Source organism: Nasonia vitripennis (genome assembly GCF_009193385.2).
Source record: "Nasonia vitripennis strain AsymCx chromosome 1 unlocalized genomic scaffold, Nvit_psr_1.1 chr1_random0005, whole genome shotgun sequence".
Lineage (NCBI taxonomy): Eukaryota > Metazoa > Arthropoda > Insecta > Hymenoptera > Pteromalidae > Nasonia > Nasonia vitripennis.
Window position 1 is genome coordinate 1,229,231 of NW_022279591.1, and position 24,313 is coordinate 1,253,543.

General features: G+C 37.9%; 1 protein-coding gene and 1 long non-coding RNA gene across 8 annotated transcripts in view; one reads left to right on the plus strand and one right to left on the minus strand.

The window, feature by feature from the left end:
* Window positions 1-1,055: 1,055 nt before the first annotated feature.
* The window catches only part of LOC100678873 (Golgi SNAP receptor complex member 1), a 72,174-nt gene continuing 48,916 nt past the window's right edge, over window positions 1,056-24,313 (minus strand). For 5 of the 7 annotated variants that reach the window (XR_004345128.1, XM_031921430.2, XM_032601327.1 and 2 more), the window contains 3 exons: window positions 13,050-13,231; window positions 12,911-12,976; window positions 12,516-12,840 (listed from right to left, as the gene is read on the minus strand). Coding sequence is in view for 5 of the 7 variants with exons in the window: in XM_031921430.2 (XP_031777290.1) it covers window positions 12,603-12,840; window positions 12,911-12,976; window positions 13,050-13,231 (486 nt within the window). In the remaining 2 variants the exon portion in view is untranslated. Of the gene's footprint in view, window positions 1,645-12,515; window positions 12,841-12,910; window positions 12,977-13,049; window positions 13,232-24,313 lie in introns of those variants that run through there. The other 2 variants (XM_031921442.2, XR_004345129.1) reach the window with 2 other exon arrangements.
* On the plus strand, window positions 3,854-5,417 carry LOC107981688. The gene is made up of 3 exons (XR_001729510.2): window positions 3,854-4,619; window positions 4,709-4,861; window positions 4,942-5,417. It is a non-coding gene; the product is annotated as an uncharacterized LOC107981688 (long non-coding RNA).

Sequence of the window (24,313 nt, forward strand, 5' to 3'; positions counted from 1 at the left end):
GTTTCGCTGTACACGCAGTGGCACGACCTCCGGCGTGCAAGGTCGAACGACCCTGCTAAAAATAGTCCATAGAAATCGATAAGACCTCTTATCAAATTGAATGGTAAGTCTTAATCATGATTTTTGCAATAAAACTCGATTAAATTAGATTGGGTCAATGGGAATCGATTAAAATCTATTGGCGATTAAGACTTACCATTCAATTCAATAAGATGTCTTATCGATTTCAATGTATTTCTATGGACTATTTTTAATAGTCCCTCCTAGCCAGGCTGCACAGCTCCGTGGATAACTTGGTGCGGGTGCTGCTCGACCTCGCATTCACGCGATCGACGAGGACTCGTATGTCGTAGCTGCTCGTCTAGACGATGCCAACTCCCCGGTATAATGATATCGGTTGCGCGCACGTGTGTTAGCAGTTCGCTAGCCCGAATTTGTCTGACTTCGCGCGCGCCTCTCCGTATGGCTTGGCAACACCGCGTTCGGCTGCCAAGTCAATTCGCGGCCGCTCGTTACAATGGAATATTTTATAAATATTTAAAGAAAAGATTCAAAATTTCTTTCAATCATACAGGGAAATATTTACGAAAAGCTTCACAAAATTTCTATGAAATATTTCAGTGGAATATTTATGAAAGTAGTAGGGGCTATGCAGGTTCTGCGCCATTTACTATCCGATCTGGTATTCCTATCATACCGACGCCAGTAACTGTCGATCGGTATGGCAGTTCTGCCTTATCGGCCCCCTTCCCTGTGGCATGCCGCGTTTAGTGGTACCCCATTTCCAGCAGCCCGCGTCCCCAGGGTAAAAAAATCGATGATCTATAACGATTATTCCTGCCATGCCGACGTCTGTAACTCACGAGTATATAAGCATCTGGCTGCTTATAATAGACCCAATACCCGAATCTCGCGTCCCGATTTTTTCTTCACGATTACAGGCTGCTGCCCGTGGGCCGAGTCTCACTACAAACTTGATGTTTATTAAAAATATTAATCACTCCGAGTCTCACTACAACCTTGATGTTTATTAAAATATTAATCACTGATTTTTTTTTGCGAGTCCAGCTCCCCTACTTTCACAATCACTTTTTTTATATTCACTTTATATTAATTACACAATAACACTGTTTTATATAATATAATGAATAATTCATCAGATCAACTGAATTTGGAATGAAGAGGAGTATAGTTTAAATAAATAAAATTTGCAGGTAAAATTAATACATATATTTAAACAAAAATTATAAAATTATCAGTATTAGGATATAATAATAGTTTATATTCGTTTACAAAATGTCTTAAATTTACTAAGCGGCTTTTTATTCTTCTTAAACGTCCATTAAATAAATTCAATTAGACAATTGCCTAGATATTTTAATCTAACTTCTCGTTTTTGAGTATCTTCTTTAAAATTACTGTACGCCTCTTCTTTTTCAACGAGTATAGCATTAACTTTAGTTGGTAAGAAAACATCAAACAAAGAATCTAGCTGTAACACAATTTTCATTGCAAACCTAGCAGCAATTTTTTTCACGCCTGTAATCAAATACGATTTATTAACTTCCAAGTCTCTCAATTTTTAATTGGAAGGTAACTTGGAGTTTTTCCAGCCAGATTTAATACATCCATGGTTTTGTTGATCTGTAAAAAAATATATAATATGAAACAATTAATTTTATTTTATTCACTATAACTGCATATATAGAATTATACACTTAATCTTTATATAGCACAAAAGAGAATTCACTGAACGCACAAAGTCGAGTGTGCACACTGGCGGTCTGCAACCGATTTTATAGGCCGAGATGAAAGTCAATCCCACCTGTTCGCGAATCTTATGCGCGCGCAGTGAAGGACACCTCCCGCTCTCGCGCGAGGTCACCCGCCATCTCCTACTCACGCACACATCCGAGGTCACCCACGGCTTCCCGCTCTCGCGTCATCCGCCACCTCCAGCGTTCGTACACGGCGAAGGCCGCGCGCCAGCTCCCCCTCTTTTCGCGTGAATCAAATGCGCGCGCAATCAAGGCCGCGAATCCCCTACTTATGTGTGCGCTAACCTTGAACTTGCATATATAAGTTGTACGGAGCGCGCCTACCCGCACACGTGATCGTGATTCGATTATCTCATTGTTAATTGTGGCTCGATAGACGGACAACCCATGGCGAAGGGCGCCCGCCGACCGTTGCCACTTGCGTATTTGGACGGAGTAACCTCGTAGACACAACGTCATCCCTAGCAACGGACGGCAGAACAGTAGCGAGGACTGCGTGGGCCACGTCCCCATGTTCTTGTTCCGGACAGTCAGAAATACTAGAGATGATTATCTCTGCAGTCGACTCTCCACCGCTCATCCCGTCCGTCGGAGAGGAGCGCACGCCAGCAGAGTGTTCCCGACCCTCCCCTCGATGTTTACGAGCCCGGGTGTGACGTCGACCTTTACTGACCCTAAAGCCATCTGTATTAGTCGACGTGGAGGCGCTCGCGTCAACAGATTCACAATCCCTGAGCGAGACGAAGACTCGAGACGCCTCCGCGATACATATATCCGCGCTGCTACTGTCTCTATCATTATCATTTTTGTTACTACTATTACTAAGACTAAGACTAAGATTACGACTAAGGTTACGACTAGTACAAGAACCGCCATCATCAGCATTTATGCGAGTCTCTACTCTATGCCTCACTCGCATAGCGTCATCAAGACTCTCCCGAAGGGCTTTATTTTCTTGAGAGAGCAGAAGGCGATCATTTTGCAGGTCTTTCAGCTTAGACACCTGCTTTTCAATTCTCTCCTCGAGTAATGAAACCCTCTCCACCACCCTGTCAACCATCTCCAGTGCTGCTGGGGCAGGATCTGATCTCTGGCTGATGGCATCAAGCCTCCCCACAAGCAGAGTTTTGAGATCATCAACTGATCTCTCAATGAGCTCGAACTGGTTACTAAAGAGAGTAAGCATGGATGATGGCAGTGTGCAATAGCGAAGCGCACCCATATCCACCGGAGAGTTGATCTGGGCGCGCTTCCCATCACTGGCTTTACTAGTAGAGACGGCCGGCGTCGAGGCAGAAAATTCTTCCCTCAGGGAAACATTGTTGTTTGTGTCATTCGTAATCGAGATGTCAGTCTTGTTCACATTAGAATTATTAACATTTTCGCCAGTATTATTTACATCAGTAATATTTACATCAGTCTTTTTATTTTTAATGTTATAATCTCCTTTATCTTTATCCTTTTCTAATTCTAGTCTAGGCGCAGATTTTCGTTGCGTTTTTATCGTGTTGTCTTTCTTTTTAATTTTACAAGCTTGACATATATAGTTGCCTTTGTCTGTGACATGCCAAGTTATGCAAACATTGTGAAATGTTGCAGAACAGATTTTGCAGTGACGAATTATAGCGCCTGCGCGTGTGACATTCCTACACTTTTCTTAAATAAATAAATAGATAAATAGGTCAATAAATAAATAAATAAATAAGTGTCAGAGAGTAAAACAAAATAGGCAACAGAGTTTCGTCAAGCAATAAATAAATAGACAAATAATTACATAAATGAATGGTGACTAGAGACAACTAGGTACTGGTTACGAACGAACATTTGAATTTCCCGCTCTACAAAAATTTAAATTTAAATTCAAATCTGGCGCGTTGAGAGCTACCAGATTGCACATGCGCGTGGGCCGAGTCAGTGCTACCAACTGTTGCTCAAGTAATATGAGTTGCGATAGTGTTACACTCTTGCGGCAGAATATCGATCCTCGATCGCGGCGATGATTTCGCACTTATTGAGCGAGATATATATATATATATATATATATATATATATATATATATATATATATGTGCAGATCTGACCTCAGAAGATGCAGCGAAAATACGCAAGACGCGCATAGAAGCAAGATGTTGCTGCGCTGAGAACGCCGCTGGCCAGAAATCCCCTCAGAGCGACGAGAGTAAATCGCTGCAGTTGTCCCAGATTCGGTGACAGAGGCGGCAGAAATTGTAGGTTATGTCGTCGACAGTTAGCGGAAAATTCCCTCCAGGCTCATAAAAGGCACAGAGATTATGATTTTTTTAGCGCGAGCATAAGAGCCGTTTGGGGGGTCCTTTCCGCTGTAAGAAAACACTCCGAGGAGTGAAGAAAATATTAGGAAAAGTACAAAGATAGCAGAGCAACTCACTACTGCTTCTTGACTTACCTATAGCACCACAGAGGAAACTGTATGTATGCGTGTGTGTATTTGTACGTGTACGAGTACGCGCGTGTATGTGGAATTTGATTGACTTATTCATATTTTTTATATTATAGGTGTAAGAGCTGCAGGAGCCACTTGAAGAGCCGCAGCTCGATCTATAGTCGGAGCAGAAGCTTGATCTACAGTCGGAGCAGAAGCTTGATCTACAGTCAGATCTGCAGCCCGATCTAAAGTCAGAGCCGCAGCTCGATGTACAGTCGGAGCAAAAGCTCGATCTACAGTCAGAGCTGCAGCACAATCTTAAGTCAGAGCCGCAGCTCGATATAAAATCTAGGCTGCAGCTGGAGCCGCAGCTCGATCTACAACCAGAGTTGCAGCTGGAGCCGTGGTCGAAGCAGGCCCTTGAAGAACATCATCAGGTATTACACATTTTCTCTTTATCATCATGTATTTATATATCTTAGTTATCGTTAAGATTAATAAGCTTTTTCGTTTTTGTTTTCTACAGGAACAGTAGTATTCACCTACAAATGCCACCACCATGCCTTATTCACCGCAGTTTGTTCAACTAAATAAGTATATGAGTATCGATGATGCTGAGATACTTTTCTCAAAGTTTGATCTCGAATATTTTAATGGAGTATCAAAAATGCCTGTTGGAGTAAGTAAACTTTTTCTTTGCTTTCAACACATTATTTCTTTTACTGTTGAACAATATTTAAACATCATGTATTTTTTTAGATTAGTAACGATGAAACCAACGAATATGATAAGATATTGAAGTCACTCCCTACACCATCCGCTCCGGAGCCATGCTCATTATCGAAGTCTGAATCTTGTTTAAATCCCTCCGTCCCTATAACACCTTCTTATATAACACCAGCATTATCCTCCCCGATTTTATATAGCGCACTAACAAACCCTCGTAAGCCAATATTAAAGTCAATAATCCCAGTAAACATTCCTCTTCATTTTAATAAAAAACAATTTATATCAAAACCATTAACAAAAAGCTCTCCTATAAATATTCCTCTCCTAATAATAAAAAAGATTTATTGATAGCCGGCTGCTATCCTATTGATAGCTAATATTATTGATAATCCACCTTATGAAATTCCTAAAAAACGTAGCAGAGTTTATCTGTGTGTATGTGTGTGTGCAAAGATTTAATTATATAATTTTATAATTTTTATAGTTGTCATTTAAGTTTATAGCATTTTTCTACCCAAGTGCTATATTAATTAAATAAGTTATTTAGCATAATTTAACATTGATTATTATATAAACTTAATTATACTTTTTGTATGTTTTTATACATTAAAATTAAAAGAAATTACATATTCAAACAATCTGTTCTTATTTATGTTACTATACATAATTTTTTATAATATAAAAAGCTAATTATAAAAAAATCTAATTACTCTGATCTAAAATCTAAAATCTCTGATAATTTCTTGTTGAAAATTATAATTGTTTGTAAAAGTTGATTTATCATAGATTTAAACCGTAGCTGAATACTATGAATGTCTAATTATGAGTTTAAATGATATTAGTTTAGGCGCTGCATTCTTGTGCTTGGTTGGTAGCAGTCATACAGGCGTCATTACTCTTTTATGAATTCGTATTAATTACCTTGTAAGAATCCCTTCTACTAACTTCTATAATGACCTTTAATTTATGCCCACTGACTTGTTACAATAACCTTGAATTAATTCCCCACAATCATACTTTGACCTTGAATAACAAGGAATATAAGGAGTGCTACAGCTTCGCAGATTTACTTTCTTTTCTCTCGTGTACACAAAAAAGTAAATCATGACGACGTTAGTTGACGAATGTGTTACTTACTTGAAGTTTTTAGAAAAAGCAGCTAATCTTCTAAAGTCTCATAACCCAAAAGAGGTATTTGATCGACGGAAAAAACATTACAAGCTTGCTCTCAAAACTATGCGAAAAGTCTTGAATAATAGCAGTCTAAGAGTGCAGCAAAAGCAAAGTGTTTTACACATTACAGCAAGAGTGGAGTATATTCGCGTAAAACTTAATATTTTAGTAGTTAAAAAAGGTGGAACAATCACAAAAAGTTTGAGTCAACGTATAAAATGGATTAATTTAAATAGTGCTTTTAAAAATCGCATGCGTACAAGCGTTATTGCTAATATTGTGCATATCGATATTAGTGCATTTTTAGATGACTCATCTCAGCTTTTTACAAGACGTATATAGAGCATTTTAAAACAGTATGAAAACGCTTTAAAAATAAATACGGTTTTATTGTGTAAGTTTAAAAAGTTAAGCGCTGAAGGTGATATAATCGAGGTGAAAAATTTTAGTACATCTAATGCAGAAATTTTCTTATCAACCACATTAAAACAGTGGTTTATTGAGAACGTTAAAATGCCTCTTTTACATGCGATCAAAGAATTTCAAGATAAGGATTCCGGCTGGACATTAGATTCAATTATCAATATTCAACTAAATATGAACAAGTTAAACGCAATGCGAGGTGGTAGTTCATATACATATACCATTACCTAAATTTATTAAAGAAAAAAAGCTTGTATAAATGTTAAAAATACAGATAATCAATGTTTTAAGTGGGCAATTTTGTCCGCGCTTCATCCAGTTTCTCGCCAAGATCATCCTGACAAAGTCATTAATTAAGTCAGATTTGATGGAGAATTAAATATGAAAGGAATTGAATTTCCAGTATCTTTAAAACAAGTATCTAAATTCGACAAGCCAAATAATGAAATTTCAGTATATGTTTTTGGTTTAGATGGCCGAAAGATTGTACCATTTCATCTTACGTTTGAAAAGAAAGCAAATCATATTAATCTCCTTTTGATTAAAGCTGGAAAATATATGTACGATAATGATGATGATAGTATCATGAATTGTAACGATTATCATTACGTTTACATTAAAAATATATCAAGATTGGTGAGTAGTAGTCTGACACATACACAGAAGAAGATTCACATATGTGACTGATGTCTACACTTTTTTTCTACTCAACAATATTTAGAATCACATTTGCAGCCTCCTACATTTGGCATCAATCGTGATAGAGCAGCTCTGACTTTTGCTGCTTTATCGCTGACTATTCCCAGATGTTGTTTGAAAGTTAGTCTTGCATCGATGGTGATGCCCAAGTACTTGATGGTTGGTTGAGAAGCTATCTCATGTCCATCTACCGTCAGTTTATTTTCCTCCATCTTCTTCCTACTAGAGATAAAAATAATAATTTCCGTTTTGTGGCTGACTAGTTCCAGACTCGTCTCCGTTAGCCATTCGTGTATTATACGAGTCGCCTCTTCCGCTATTTCTGTCATCTCTTCTTTATGTTTCGCTACTACCAATACTGCTATGTCGTCAGCGAAGCCCACGACTGTTGCTCCTTCAGGTAATTGTAGTCTTAGTACCTCATCGTACATGATGTTCCACGTCGGTGGGCCAAGCACCGACCCTTGGGGTACGCCTCCTGTAACTTTATAGATCTTGGTACCGTCCTCCGTGTCATATAATAGGATTCAGTCCTTCAAATAGTCGAACATCATTCTTCTTATATATAAGGGTACATCCTGTTTCCGGAGTGTTTCGTGTATTTCACTCCATTTGGCTGAATTGAATGAATTTTTGACATCCAATGTAACTATGGCGCAGTACTTCTTCTTTCCTCCCTTCCATCTTTTCCCCTCTATCGCTGTTTGCGCAGTGTCGATCACTAGGCTAACTGCGTCCAGGGTTGAACGATTCTTCCTAAAGCCATATTGGTGTTCCGCTAATCCACCTTTTCCTTCTATAAAATGATCCATTTTGACGCAGATTATGCGTTCCAGGATCTTACCCAGTGTCCAACATGCAGAGCGGTCTGTATGATGAGGAATCCTGGGGTAGCTTCTTTCCTTTTGGCAGTAGCACCAGACGCTGTTTCTTTAAGTTTGTGAGGAATGTTCGCTCTTCCAGACATGCATTGTACAAGTCTACGAAGACCTCTGGATGAGCATGGATGGCATGCTTCAATGCAATATTTAGCAGTTATCGAGGAGAAGAATCAGCACTGTGGTTTGCTAAGGAATTGAAATTGATAGCAGAACAAATAGATAATATATATGGAAATCCTATACCAATGGAAAATCTTAGTTTAGAACAACACATATCTTTTAAAACGAGTCAGATACCTGTCATATTTGTGAAAAATCGATGGATGGTAGAATTAAAGTTCATGATCACTGTCACTTAACCTCAAAATATCGAGGATCTGCTCATGCTGGATGTAGTTTGAACTATCAAGATTCAAGAATAATTCCAGTGGTTTTTCATAATTTAAGTGGGTATGTTATGTGTATCATCGAATCAACTATTATGTGTATCATTGAATCCTAACCATAGTAATTATTACCGCGCTTTTTAACAACTTGTTCTATCAAATAGACATCCGAACACTTCGTTTTTTGTAGTTCTTCATAAAATCCTCCAGCTATCGGTCGATTTTGATAGTCTTTCAGGAGATAAGTATATGGAGCCGTATGATGTATTCGATTAACAGTAAAAATCTCAGTAGACCAGTTGGGTGTACAACCTTTCTCAAAAATCTGTTTACTTTTACTTACTTGAACTCTATCACCTACTTCCCTATTGCAAAATCTCACGTGAGATCTTACATGAGATCTCACCTGAGATCTCATGCCAAAATCTCATCTATTATTTTGGTCCGGAAGCTGCCGGATCCTCTTATTTATTCAAAAATGAGTTTTTTAATATTGGTAGTTGCCTATAAGGAGGAACCTCCCCCCAAATAAGTTAAAAAACTAGGTTTCAAAGCATTTTAGACATTTTTTCGATTTTTAAAAATATCTCATCTAAAATCTCACCCGAGATCTCAGGTGACATCTAAGGTGAGATTTCAGATGAGGAATTTTTAAAAATCGAAAAAACATCTAAAATGCTTCGAAACCTAGTTTCTTTTAACTCTTCTTAGTAGGAGCACCTCCTTATAGGCGACTTCCACTATTAAAAACCTTATTTTTTATTAAATAAGAGGATCCAGCAGCTTCCGGACCAAAATTACAGATGAGATTTTGGCATGAGATCTCAGGTGAGATCTTATGTAAGATCTCACGTGAGATTTTGCAATAGGGTTTCAATTTAGCACATTTAAATAATGAATTTGGAACTTTTCGCTTCTTGATTTTGTCATATATACTAGATGCATTATCAACTGTGACATTTCTAGGTTTAATGCCAATTGTTCGATGCTTAGAATCATTATATTGATTTAATAAACTTGATAAAATTTGCAACCATTTATGATTTCCATTCAAACTAAACAGTTTCCATATTCGAGTTTTAAGTGTACGATTAAAACGTTCACAGATTGAAGCTTTCAGATTGCTATAGATAGAGTAGAGGTGTATTTTATATCGTTTCATGAGATTTTCAAATTTTTTATTATAGAATTCCTTGCCACGATCAGTTTGTAAATTTTTCGGAACGCGTCCTTGCTTCAAAATAGACAGCATCGCTGCTGCTACATCTTTTCCAGTCTTCTGCTTGATTGGAACTGCCCATGCATATTTGGGAAAATTTCAATTACTGTGAGCATATACTTATAGTTCTTATTGTCTCGAGCGTAAGGTATCACCTCGACAAGATCAGCTTGCCACGTTTCATCAATATCTCGAATATCAACTTTTCTGCGTCTATAATTACGCCGAACAGATGCATGTTAGTCCCGTCGTACTCGGGAATGTGCATGACCGCTCGGGCTATACTCTGAGTCTGGTTCGCTACCAGGACGCTGCGGGACACGTCCAACATTTGTCGGTCCCGTTCTGCTTGCTGGATGCGATAAAATTGGTCCAGAGCCTTTATTCTGGCTTCCACGTTCGCCATCGCGAAAATATCCTCTCTGGTCTGGTTTAAATCTTGCGCCATTTTTCTTATATTTTAGTTTAATTACAAAAAAATTCTAACTTCCGGTAAAATTTTCTAAAACTCTAAATTTCTAAAACGTCTAAAAATCTTGTAATACTTTAAAATTTCTAAAACTTAAAAAAAATCTAATCTAAAGACTTCTTTAGGGGATGCCACAAGGGATGCCATTTTGTAAAGACCGTACTAGATAGTAGGACGGGCTCCGCGAGTTTTACAAATAATTATTTATTTGCGAGAACTAGCCTTCGGCTCGAGAGCCTGTTCTGTTACTAAAGTTAAGTGCGCGGACTGTGCAATTGAGGATGTCCCACGCTGCTGGTCTGCGCGGACGCGTATTTAGCGTGCGGACGGTATTCTGTCCTAGACTGCGTTTGGCGGACGTGTGAGTGTCCGCTGTACTTACGGTAGTTGCAGGCAAGTCGCTTGTGACACTTCGGTGTCCTACGGACTCTACGTTATGTCCGCTTAACTCGTTTCGTGTGTGGATGCTAATGGATAGTCCACAAGTAAAGTACTCTTACCTGCACGATTGCCATTCCTAACATATTACCTTTTATTTTCAAAATTTGTTGTAAAAACCTTTTTTTAAACGTCAATGATTTTAAAATTTACTGATTTAAAGTAACTTTAATTATTAGCTTTATGAATTTTAGGTTATAAACCCATTAGTGGATCAAGTACTCAACATAATTTGGGCATATTATGTCAAAGTATTCTGACATATTATGCTAAGAAAATATGGCCACTAGTTATCGACAGGCCATATCTTATGGCGTATTTTCTGCGAGGGTATGCACTACCTGAACCCCATCGTTATGTATTTTATTTTTAGAACAAGTTTTAGGTATTTCAATAAGTTCGCTCAAAAAGACATGAAAACTCTAAAAAAAACTCAACCAAAGTAAAAAGGTTAGGCGCGTTTGATGTTTTGCGTATCATCATGCATGTCAATAATTTTGTTTACAGTGAAATTACAGATTAAAAAACAACTGAGATCAATTATAAAAAGACCTCAATTAAACATGATGATTTTTTGTTTTCCGTATTATAAATAAAATAATATGATTGTAAACTTGACTTTTTATAATTGATCTCAGTTGTTTTTTAATCTGTAATTTCACTGTAAACAAAATTATTGACATGCATGATGATAGGTAAAACATCAAACGCGCCTAACCTTATTACTTTGGTTAAGTTTTTTTCTGAAGATATGCAATTACAGAAAATTCCGTAGTATAACTTATTTTGCCCTGTACAAATAGTTTTTTTTTTTTATTCAAAACCATTTTCTTTATAAAATATACAAAATTCACTAAGTTACAAGAATATTTCATTATTGAAAGAAAATAGTGTACCCTATAATCAATCTAACTATGAGGGGAAAATACACCTTTAAATCCCGAAAAAAAAATATGAGTAAAAATGACAAAATCAAAGTGAATTATTTGAATATTGGAACTCCTCTTCATATTGTAAAAATAATTATAGTAGGAACAAAAGCCATAATGAACTAGATAAAGCTTTTGAAGCAAATGTTTTACTTTAATTTTGTCATTTTTACTCATAATTATTTTTTTCAAGATTTAAATGTGTTGTGTCCTCTTAAAGCTGGATGTTATATTGCGTTTGCAACCTTTTGTTAAGTTGCACGCCTAAGGTTGCTATGGTAAAATAATTCAATAAATAAAGGAGTTACTATAGAAAACTCATTTTTTAAATTTGCGAATGGTTTATAATATGGAAAAAAATTTAAATATAAATGCTGAAGTTGCTTGAATAATCCTACCAAAAAGTTTCGATTGCTTCATCTTGAAAGAGTTCCATTTGTCGTCTGATTGATCTGTCAAAAAAGCGCGCGTATTTTGGTCGATTTGGAATTCACAGTTGTATTTTAATTTTAATGAAAACGCAAAATTTAAAGCAATAATGGTTGTAATAAATTATTTCCTAAGAATGATTCTAGTGTACACATTATAGTGTACACACTCCGTTAAATAAAACTTTGAATATCCCACCCGTCGGCCATGACACTTTCGATGTATTTCTTATGGAAAGTGTCATGGCCGACGGTCGGGCTATTCAAAGTTTCATTTAACGGTGCGTGTGAGACATAACCTATAAAACATGCATGTTCATTTTGGCGCGCGATATATGAATAGATTTCAAATCTCAGACTTTTAGGATGAATTAAATTTTAGTCTGATGCCAAAAGAGATAGCCTGCTTTTGTGTCTTTTGAATGAATTGTTAGGCGCAAAGCACATCTAACGCCGTTAGTGATTAAAAAATTCAGACTGCTTATTTTTATCATGCTAATATTTTTATTTTTTAACCTTCATTGAAAAGGATTTTGCAAGTCAAGAAGTAAAAAATCTATTGTTTTTAGGAAAATGAATATTTATATGTATATGTTACGTAGCAAATACAACGCTTGAATCTTTTTTTAGATTTAAAATCATTATGTCAATGGAATGAATAAAATAATATTAAAAATGTACAAATTCCGATAATAAAACCAAGTAGCACAGAGTCTCTGCGTTTACGCAAATTTATTCTTTGAATTAAACTATTAACTGCTGGAACACGATTTGCAAGGTTATTAAATCTTGTTTGTATACGCTTAAAAGTATAGCGTTGAGCCATCAAATGATCCCTGGCTTCCATGGCGATATTGATTTGGTCGTTAATTAACTTATCAGAACTAAAAAAAATATTGCTTTGTACACTTATGTCTGGTAATGAAAATATTTAAATAAAATAATATTACTAACTTGTGTATATGTTGATTTTCTTTGAAGAACATGTCTCGACGATTTAAACCAGGAAAATTGTTATATCTAAATAAAAAAATTCTATGTGACATAATAATTTTATGTGACAATTGTAAAATCTTATACAATAATAAGTTACCCTTTTTCGATAAGTGGTTCATTTAGAAGCTCTTCTTGATTTTTTCGAGCAACATAATTATTTATTATTTTTCTAAATTCCAAATTATAATCTTTTAAAATTTCTTTGTGACGATGAATGGTATGTAACATTGCAACTCCATTTGGATGTATATCATTCATTTTTCCATTTAATAATAGTAGCTGAAATCATTAAAAGCGTTGTGAATGATATAGTATTTAAAATAAATCGGATAGCTTAGTGTATTTTATAAAGTGGCATACATCGTACCAAAAATGCTATACAATAGAATTTTGTTCACTTAGTATAGTAATATTTTTCAACTAGTTACGAAAAACCGCCGCCAATTCTTTAGCACGTAGCTTCCTTCAACATTATGTATTGCTTAATATCAGAATTGTTTTTAATTCATATATAATTCTACTAAGTTTTTTTGTTTAATGAATAAAATTATTTCGAATCAATTACACATATATATATATATATATATATATATATATATATATATATATATATATATATATATATATAATTACATCTCTCTCTCTCTCTCTCTCTCTCTCTCTCTCTCCCTATCTTTCTTTCGCATAGCTCGCGTAGCTAATTAAATGTAGGTGCACGTGCATTTGTCTAGTATATAGTATTTATCACATATGTGGGGGAATTTGTCGCGTTGGCCGCACTGTCATGATATCCAAGATAGCCCAAAATACTCTCAGGTACCCTCGGGTATCTTCGGTATATCCTCGAGTATTCTCAGTATACCCTAGGGTACTTCCAGTATACCCCTGGTATGCGCCTAGTATACCTCCGGTATACCCCCGGTATATTCAAAGATAATACCTTCGATGGCTTCGAGTAACGGAGAGCAGCCGTATACGCACCGCACCGCCGGCGTTGCTGCCGCCGCCTGCGAATACTGACGCAAGATGGCAGTATGTCTGAGGTAGCCGCGAACGCCAATTGCCATGCACCCGCACATTAAAGTTAAAATTACTTAACCCACCCGCCACTGTGAGAATGTCAGAGGTATAAGCGATACAGTTTTCAATTATGCAAAGTATACAGAGTGAGAAACAAAATTTTGAAGCTTAATTTCTGTGAAACTAACTGGTTTCGTAAACAACCCTAAAAAAGGGATCAAGATGCTATATAATGCTAACTAAATCAAAAATTTGAACTTAATTAATGCCTTTTTACTCCAGTTACCGCGCCACGTAGAAAAACGACTTTTTTCAGTTGTTAAAGTTTATATCAGGATCTTTTACGTGAAATGACTTAAAATTAAAGTGAAGTATACTTCTAATAACTTTCAATAATCATGATTTTTTTTAGAAAGATTCAAAATTTAGTTTTCGAGTTAAAACAATTTAATAAATTTGCGCTTTATAATGTGTAATAAAAAAAAACGACGAACGATAATATAAATTTTCTGCGGTAAAAAGATAGGTAATTTTATTACGCCGGCAGAGGCGGCTTGATTCAGGTAAGCTAACAAATGTAAGATTTTACGTAAGGGAAAAAATGCAGGATTCATTCAATGTCTATAACTACAATACTTGTCTCGTAGACCGTTTAATAGTTTATGATTTTTATTAATTAGATTATGTTGTACGAAAACTTGCAATAGTATGTAAAATAAAGGTATAAAACGTGTATTGAGTAAGAGTGTGTGAGATGATACAATGGAGTAGACGAGTGTGAGTGTGTGAAAATGAAACCGCATAAAAACCGTAAAGGATCGGGATAAAAAAATTAGTTTTCTAGTTTGTGCAAGAGGAGACCCCTTCAAAATTTCAGCCCGATCAATCAAAAATTGCGTGAGACATCGCATCTCACACATTTTTCGCGCACGAAACTATAAGGCACTTCCGTATTGCGGTCGTGCCTAAAAGAATAGAATATTTATAAAAAGGGACTACAAAAAAATTACCTATGTCAGCAGTGACTTCGCTTGCGCGAAAAAGTATGACTGTAACGTATAATAATGATCAAAGGTCACCCTATTTATGGAACAAAAATGGTGTCCATTTTTCACGAAAATAGTGTTTTCGTGATACGATCGACACAAGCAGGGGTGAAAAAAATGTTGTCCAAACATTTTATTCTCCTTTAGAATAATTGTTACCGAAAATTGAAATAATTTTTATCCGGCGATTTTTTTTTTGAACTTTTCACCCCCGCACCCCTATTTCCACCCTTAGAATGGGGGATGATAGCAGCACGGTTATCGAGTTCGAAAGGACTCGAAAACCACTTGCGAATATTTTTTCATCGTTTTTTAAAAATTATTTTAAAGCCTCGTTTTATAATTTTCACCCCCAACATAAAGGATGATGATCAAGTGGATGTAGCTGTAATTCCCTGCAAAATTTACTTATCGCGTTCTAAAGTGTGACAGAATCACTTTTCAAGATTCTATCTCGCGAAAGAAACAATGAGATTGCCGGAGCACGTAAAAAGAGCCCCATGCCTTACGGCGCGTGTGAGCAGCCCCCCGCGCTTGAACACTATCGATTCCTACCTAATCGAATACTTTAAAGTTGTCTGGGATGTCTACTTATTGACTCGCGCGCTAAATTGTCTCGTTTTTAAACTAGCTCTGAATTAGCTGCTTCTTGCTACTCGAAAAAGGAATCTGATTGTTGGACGATTTTCTTGACTTCCTGCTTTCTGATACACTTTCTGGAGCAGCTGCTTTCTGGCTCGTTTTCTGGAGTAGCTGCCTCCTGAAGAAATTTTCTGGAGTAGCTGCATTCCGAAGCGATTTTCTGCATTCTGAAACTATATCTGGACTAGCTGCTTCTCATTTTCGACAGTCGATATAAGGATAGCCTCCGTTTTATGACTAGCAAGTTCAATTCCAGTCTGCTTTAGCCAATCGTGGATTATACCTACTGCTTAGCGATTTCCGTCACCAATTCCTTTTGATTTGTTACTACCACTACTGCAATGTCATCTGCAAACCCTACAACCGTTGCCCCTCTGTGTAGCTCTAGCCTAAGTACTCCATCGTACATGATGTTCCACAATAATCGGCCATGCACTGTCCCTTGTGGACCCCTCCGGTTACTTGATAGGTTTTCGTGCCGCTCTCTGTCATACAAAAGGGTTTTTCAGGTAGTCAGACATAATCCTTTTTATGTATGCGGGTACCTCTTTTTTCTGTAGTGCCTCGTGTATCTTGCCCTAGCTAGCCTAGGTATGCCATCCAGGCCTGGAGCCTTGTTGTTCCTAATTCTTTTGCATACAGCCAGTAATTCTTCTGTGGTGATTGTTAAAATGATTTCGTCATTTGCCTCCGCTTCAGGGATAGCTGTTACTTCGAGTTGAAGGGCAAATAGTGTGGTCACAATACGGTCCAGCAATTCCGAGCTTTTTTCTAAATTAAAAAAAAAAAAAATTACGCCAATAAACTATAAATAAAAATTGAATTTTAATTTTCAGGTGTAATCCTCTCCTCTGAGGAGGAAGATATGGATGGCACAATGAATATGCTCTGCCCATAACAGCAGCAGGAGACAGCACCTACAGTCTTAGATGACGTGTCTGATACACAGTTTAATGAGGGCCAATGATTTCAAACTCTTCAATATGAAGTGTCATTTGAAGCAGATAACTCATTCATTTACTAATATGAATTGGTTCAATAATATAAATTATCTGATATCTAATTTATTCTAATAGATAACAAGCCATTTCTACGATTCCCGAATACGGGAGCGTTTAATACTCAAGAAGCTGAAAATTATTTGAATAAAATTACACAAAGAAAGCCATAAATTGTTAATTCTATGCAAAAACTGTATCCAGTGATCATATCGTTATTTTATATAGAATAAATATGAAATATGCAAGATTGGTTTTATTTAATATTCATCCCGCATAATAATTTTCAATTTACATTAAATAAAATTCAATTTTCAAATTTAAATGAAACTCAAGTTGTAAGTTTAAAATTTCATTTTAAATTCTTTTAAATACATATTATTTATCAAATTATATTTAGCTTTTTTTTCTGCAAATATATGTAAATAAGCATTACTAAAATCATTAGCATACTTTTTAAAAACTATATGGTGCATCACTAATTATAAAAAAAACTCTTGAAAGTAGAATATAAAAGGATCATAAGAGAAAATATTGAAATTTTAGAATAGCAAACTGTTGATTAAATTGAAGGCGGCATGGAAGATGGCGTAGATACAGCCGAAGACAGCAGCGAAGAGAGATCTGTAGAAGCGAGAGCACCAGAGGAACGTAGCGATGACTTTAGCGATTTCGGACTACGGGTATAAAAACACAGGTATCATTTAGATTCCCCGAAATTTCTAATGAAGGTCCCTATTACATGGTTGAATTGGTCTTTGCGAGATATAAATACTTTTCTCACAAATGTCTGTGCTGCTAACGATATTGTAGGATATATATATATATATATATATAGGAAAATATAACGTTGACGCGGGGTAATATGTTCATACGTTTAGGCCTATTGAATTCAATGTCATGCATTTCTACACTATATTAAAAATTTATATTTAGTCGATTATGTAAAAAGCCTCTAAAACTCGTAAAAAAAATTAAATCTATTTTACGGTTGAAATGTTCTTTAAACTTAAATCATTCAGGTTACCGAAAAAAATGTTAAATGTATCAAATTTTAATTAGTTTTTAGCAGTAAAAGAACTAAAAGAATGTCCACATGTCCGTCTGTCCGTCCATCCGGATTTTTTGCATTTTTTCCACAAAACTTTATGTATTTTATGAATAACAAACTATTCAATGGTATAGACAGGTACATATGATAAAAATATACGATCCTACCAAAAAAATATTAATGATTTAGTCCAGGTAGATTCGAATTTGTAAAAACAATTCAGAAAAAAATTATATTTGGTCAGTTTTGTAAAAACACTCCAAAATTCCAGATGAAAGGGATGCTGCGAATAATTATTTGTGTAGATATACTGTTTTTGCTTCCTTCCTAAGGAAGCCTTGTAATAGTAATTTTTGGAGTTTGTGTAAAAACATGTAGGAAATATGTTTTGAGACATTTTAAGTCGAAAAATAGTGTTTTCTGAAAATGTCCGTACGGATGTGTGTGTGTGTGTGTGTGTGTGTGTGTGTTCGTTTGTATCGCCTCTAGCTCAGCTTCTACTCGGTAGATTTTAATCCACCAAGTCTCATTTTCTTTGTTTTTACTAGTACATAGCGGGATAACAGTCCGTTTTTACATTTTCTGGACCCATTTTTTTTTTATATCGATTTTTTATTTTTGAGATTTCAGTTTTTTATAATAAAGTTATTGGGAATGTTGATGAAAGTAAATTGCTTGATACGTACCTGAAAGAGAATAAAATTACCTATCTTTTAACTGCGGAAAATTTATATTATTGTTCGTCATTTTTTTATTACACACCATAAAGCGCAAATTTTTGAAATTATTTTAACTCGAAAACTAAATTTTGAATCTTTTAAAAAAAAATCATGATTATAGAAAGATTCGGTCCAGATGAAAGGCATGCTGCAAATAGTTATTAGTGCAAGTATAATCTTTCTGTTAAAGATATGTGTTTGTAAATATGAAATGACCAATGCTGAATGTATTTATGTCTATCACAAAAGACGCACATGCATCTCAGATAATGAAATCTCCAACTTTATTCAAGATAAAAGGGATGCTGCAAATAGTTATTTGTGCAGGTATGTTCTTTTTTCAAAGCTATGTGTTTAGGATTATGAATTGACGAAAGCTGTATGGTTTCATGCATATCAAAAGCTGTAATTTCCTGTTTTGGTCGAGATCAAAAGAATGCTACGAATAATTTTTTGTGCAGATATGATCTTTCATTTACAGCTATCTGTTTGAGAATATGAAATGACAAATACTGTATGTATTTATGCCTATCACAAGATGTTATCTGCAGATTCGATTTACATAAAAGGGATAATACAAATAATTATTTGTGCATATATGTCCTTTTTTAAAGCTATGTGTTTATGAATATGAAATGACGCACATTCATCTCAGATGATGAAATCTGCAGTTTTGGTCGAGATAAAAGGGATGCTGCAAATAGTTATTTGTCTAGGTATACTCTTTTTTCAAAGTTGTGTGTTTGTGAATATGAAATGACGAATGCTGCATAGTTTTATGCATACAAAATGTAATCTGTAGTTTTTGTCTAGATCAAAGGGTTGCTGCTAATTATTTTATTAACATCAAACAAACTGTACACGTAAAAACTCTACACAAACATATTTTTCTACATGAAAAAATTTTACACGCATATTTTTTACTTCTATATTCTTTACACTGATTTTTTATCATTTTACTACACTGAAAAACCATACAAAATCACATAAACTATTGTCGGATGAATTTAACAACAATAGGTCACACTCTTGTGTAGAATTTACTTCTAAAATACTCTTATAAAGTTTGTTATAATTGAAAATTATTATTCAAGTAGTAAAACCGTATTCAAAAACAGATGCACTGAAGCATTTTGAGCAATATTTTGATTTTGAAATATTAGACATAAAAATTCTAGGTGAGAAACTCATAGTGATTCCACAATCAATAAAGTGTCATTCGATTATTAACAACTTAATTTTATCTATTTATACAATTTTAAAAATTAATTTTGGAAGTGTATCGAACGTTATTTTCCGATACAGGGGCGGAAAATGTGCTTCAACGCTCGCGGAGCGTGCGTAATAGTACATTTTACGCACACTATATCAATAGTACATTGTGCAACAAGGGGAGAAAATAAGCTACGTCCGATCTAGCCCGAGACGTAGACGAGTGCTGAAAACACCTCACCCAAGTCTGACATAGCTTTTATTGCCGTGTTGCACACCGTGTTTTTTCCAACAAGGGCATGAAAGGGACTTTTTTACGCGTGAAAGTATACAAAAAATTTGAGAAATTTGAAACATTTGAAACAATTAAAAAATTTGAGAAAATTTAAGAAATTTAAAAAACGGATATTAACAGAGGGAAGAGAAAAAATTTTCTCCCCGCTTGAGCTCAAACTTTTTCTAAAACGCTTGGAATGGACGATTTTCTACGCTACTTTTAGGCATGAAAAAAGGCCCATTTCATGCGCGACTAACTGAAAAAAACTCTAGCAAACTAGATAAAACTGAAGACGACAGAAAATTATTGTTGTCTGTGTCTTGATTCCGACATTTTTATGCTGTCATCTGCAGTTCATAACTGTTTTCTTCAGTTGTTTTCATTTTCTTTATTGCTAAAGATTTCAGATAGCATTATCATTTAATATAAGTTAATATTGTATTATGTATTACATTTCAGTACAGAATATGAATGTTATGACTGTTATAGTCCTACAATTTACATTATATTACAAATGTAAATAAAAAAATTCAATCATTATTATTTTATTGTTAATTTTGTTAATATAATTAATACTGGCGTAAAACATCATGTACAATGGGTTACTAAGCCTATAATTACTTGAAGGAGCAACAGTCTTGGGCTTTGCTGACGACATAGCACTAGTGGTAGTAGCGAAACATAAAGAAGAGGTGACAGAAGAGGCGACCCGTATAATACAAGACTGGCTAACGGAGACGGGTCTGGAACTAGCCAGCCACAAAACGGAAGTTATTCTTATCTCTAGTAGGAAGACGATGGAGGAAATTAAACTGACGGTAGATGGACATGAGCTTCTCAACCAACCATCAAGTACTTGGGCATCACCAGCGATGCAAGACTAACTTTCAAACAACATCTGGAAATAGTCAGCGATGAAGCAGCAAAAGTCGGCGCTGCTCTATCACAATTGATGCCAAATGTAGGAGGCCCAACTCAGAAGTGAAGGTTACTCTTAGCCAGTGTAACTACATCGATTATGCTATATGGAGCCCCAATATGGGCAGATGCGATGCGGGTGAAATCGTATGCCCGAATGCTAACCACTGTGTACAGACGAAGTGCACTAAGAGTGGCGTCCACTTACCGTACAGTATCGGACAATGCGGTGTATATTATTGCTGGTATGCCGCCGATTGACCTATTGGCGATGGGAAGTATTCCAAACTAAAAGAAGAACAAGTGACAAAACTCAGAAGGAGATCTGGGATGCAGCAAGAAAGAAGACAATGGCCGAATGGCAAACAAGATGGGATGTTAGTGACAAAGGACGATGGACACATCGCCTTATATCAAAAATAGAGGATTGGACTGGAAGAGAACATGGGGAGGTCAACTACTACCTTACACAGTTTTTAACCGGGCACGGATGCTTCTGGGCTTATTTGCACCGATTTAAATTAGAGGACAGTCCGAACTGCCCAGCGTGTTTGGACGCTAACGAAGATGCGGAGCATGTTCTCTGTGACTGTTCGCAATACCAAATGGAGCGAGAAGAACTCGAGTGTTATCTCCAGACTAGAGTGACACCTGAGTCAATAATGACAACTATGTTGACGTCGAAGGATGGTTGGAACGCAGTAAACAACTACGTAAGGACCATCCTCAAGAAGGTTAGAAATGACGAAGAGAAAAAAGGCAAAGACAAGGCGAAACAGCGGAATAAAAATGTAGCTAGACGAAGGTCACTGAGCCGTGTCAGGTTGAGGCTGTCCAGAGGATAGCCGGACGATGCCACACGAAGCAGACGACCGGACGACGCAGAAAGAAGAAGACGTGATGACGACCACATCAATTACAAGAGGGCGTAAAAGCCTTTCGCCCCCCCCCCCCCCCACCCCGCGAAGCACTACTAGACGGTCGTACCGCGGGGAACAAGGGCACAGAAAATGGAGCTACGAGCGCCTTTACCAAGGGTCGATCAAGGCAAAGAGGGCGTTCCTTGGTACGGTTGGGTGTTTTTCATCTGGCCGTAAAAAGGATGGGTTTAGTCGGTGTGAATCCGACAAACGGCTGACATTGCGGATGGGGCTGTTTCGACGACCCCATAAACAAAGTCACGCTATGGTCTTTTTAAGATTTTCCTCAACACTTCTTCTCCGAGAGAGAGAGAGAGAGAGAGAGAGAGAGAGAGAGAGAGAGAGAGAGAGAGAGAGAGAGAGAGAGATTAGATTAGATTAGATTACATAGTTTTTATTTGCGTACATTATGTTGTACAGTAATAAGATTCAGCATTATGAGGTGAAAGTAGAATGCAGTAAGTTGAGGCGTGTTTAGATCATGTATAGTGTAAAAGGGTACCGATGGTGGAAATGAATAGCGCGAGAATGAGTAGGTGTGTGCGTGTACGTGAGTGTGTATGAGTTATGTGTTTTCGAGTTAAAAGTAGTGATCTTTAGCAAGTTTTCAGAAGATGACAGTAGATGAGGTGTTTCTGATGTGAGATGGCAGGCTATTCCATAAGTATGAGGCGCTGATATGAAACGAGTTCCTCAGCGTCTCAGTCGCGAAGGCAGGTATTTCCAGAGGTGTCACCTCGCCCCTCACAGGCCGGAGCGAGACGCGGAAGTCAAAAAAGGCTAGTACGTATGATGGTACGACCGAGTTAAACAATTTACGAAGGAAGCAGACTGTGAAGTACATCCTGCGCCCGTCAGTGGTTAGCCACTGCAGCTCCCGTCTGTAAGGGGAGATGTGCTCATCTCTCCTTACACCATAGATGTACCGGATTCCTGTATTCACGAGCCTCTGTAGTTTTAAGACGTGCGACGTTGCAAACGTCGCAGCCGCGTCGATACGAGGAATCTCGTTCGATGCGGCCAAGCTCTGAGTGCGCGGAAGAAACAAGCGAGTTGGATTGTTGTTGTCAGTGCCAGCCTGACCTCGAGTTCGAGGAACGGGCCGGCTAACCGTCCACGTTAGCGCGAGAGTGAGCATCGTTGGCGCGTGAGTGAGCCTCGACGGCGCGCGCGCTGATTGGTCCTCCGCATGTCGCGAGCCAATCAGTGGGCGCCGATGTGCGACTCGCTATCCGCGCGGACTGCCAGCCAATCAGGCGCGAGGAAGATGCGCGGGCCCGACGAGCGCGAGTGGAGAGTGAGCGCGAGAACGAGCGGGAAATCGGGGAGTTCTCTCACGACTGTCGACGGAGTACGTCGACGTGCGAGAGAGATACGTGGCCTCCTCTGTTGCGAGGAGAATCGGGAGAGTCTCCCGAGGTTGTGCGAGTGTGCGAGAGTGTGAGAGAGTCATAGGTGCAGCGCGTTGGCACGAGCAAGTGCCGACACCCGGACGAGCCAGCAACCATCCGCACGAGAGGAAGGAAGCTAGCCAGTCCGCCATCATTGTCCGGAGGACCAGAGCAACCAGCAGCATTGGCGTGGGAGAGCCGAGGAAGCTAGCCGTCACCAGGTCCACGAGAGTCAGGGAGGCGCCGGCGGGAGCTCCGACGGACGTCCACCAGGGAGAGAGCGAGTAAGAAAGTATTAGAGAGAGAGAGAGAGAGAGAGAGAGAAAGAGATAGAGAGAGAGAGAGAGAGAGAGAAAGAGATAGAGAGAGAGAGAGAGAGAGATCCGAGAGTGAGACGAGTGTGGTGCGGGCACACTAGAGAGAGAGAGAGAACTCGAGAGACCAGGGTGTTGGTGTACAGTGCGGGCGCACACCAAGACGTCTTCTGCGCGAGGCGTCTGGCCAGCGCACGCGAGAGAGAGAGAGAGAGAGAGAGAGAGAACAGTGCGAGGAAACGCGTGTGCGTGAGATAGAGACAGCGCAAGAGAAAACCCTATAGCTGCGCGGCTGCAGCAGGTCGGGCTTGCCACAAGCGGGAGGCATAGCCCGCGCGCGCGAGAGAGAAAGAGAGAGAGAGAGAGAGAGAGTCAGCCGTCAGCGGACTGGACCTGGGCCTGTGGCCCGCCGTCTGCTGCACGAGCGTGGCTCGTGTTTAAGCGTCCCAGTGTAAGCCCTGCGTGGCTAAACTGTGCGCGGGAGGCACTACAGCCACCGTATTGTAGGGAAGGGCTGGGCGAAATACATGTGCAATAAAACTTAACCATTGTGTGTGATCATTTTCCCCTCTCCCTAGCGTTCTCCCAAACGTGATGATCGCGGTCAAATCCTACGTTTAGAAAAATCCTAGTGCATGCGAGGCTCTAGGTGTTGCGCACCTGTGTTGGGAGGCACAGCGTCGCAATTGGCATCCCTTGTGGGGATTCGCGATCATCGAAAGGGAGAGGTAAAGTGTTTTCGCGAGTGTTAGTGTAAAGTGCGCGGAGTGTGAGCGACGGAAAGATGCGCAGCGGGCCACGAGGCAAGCTGCTGACGTCTTTTCGTGTGGAGAGAGACGGCGAAGAGAGCTCA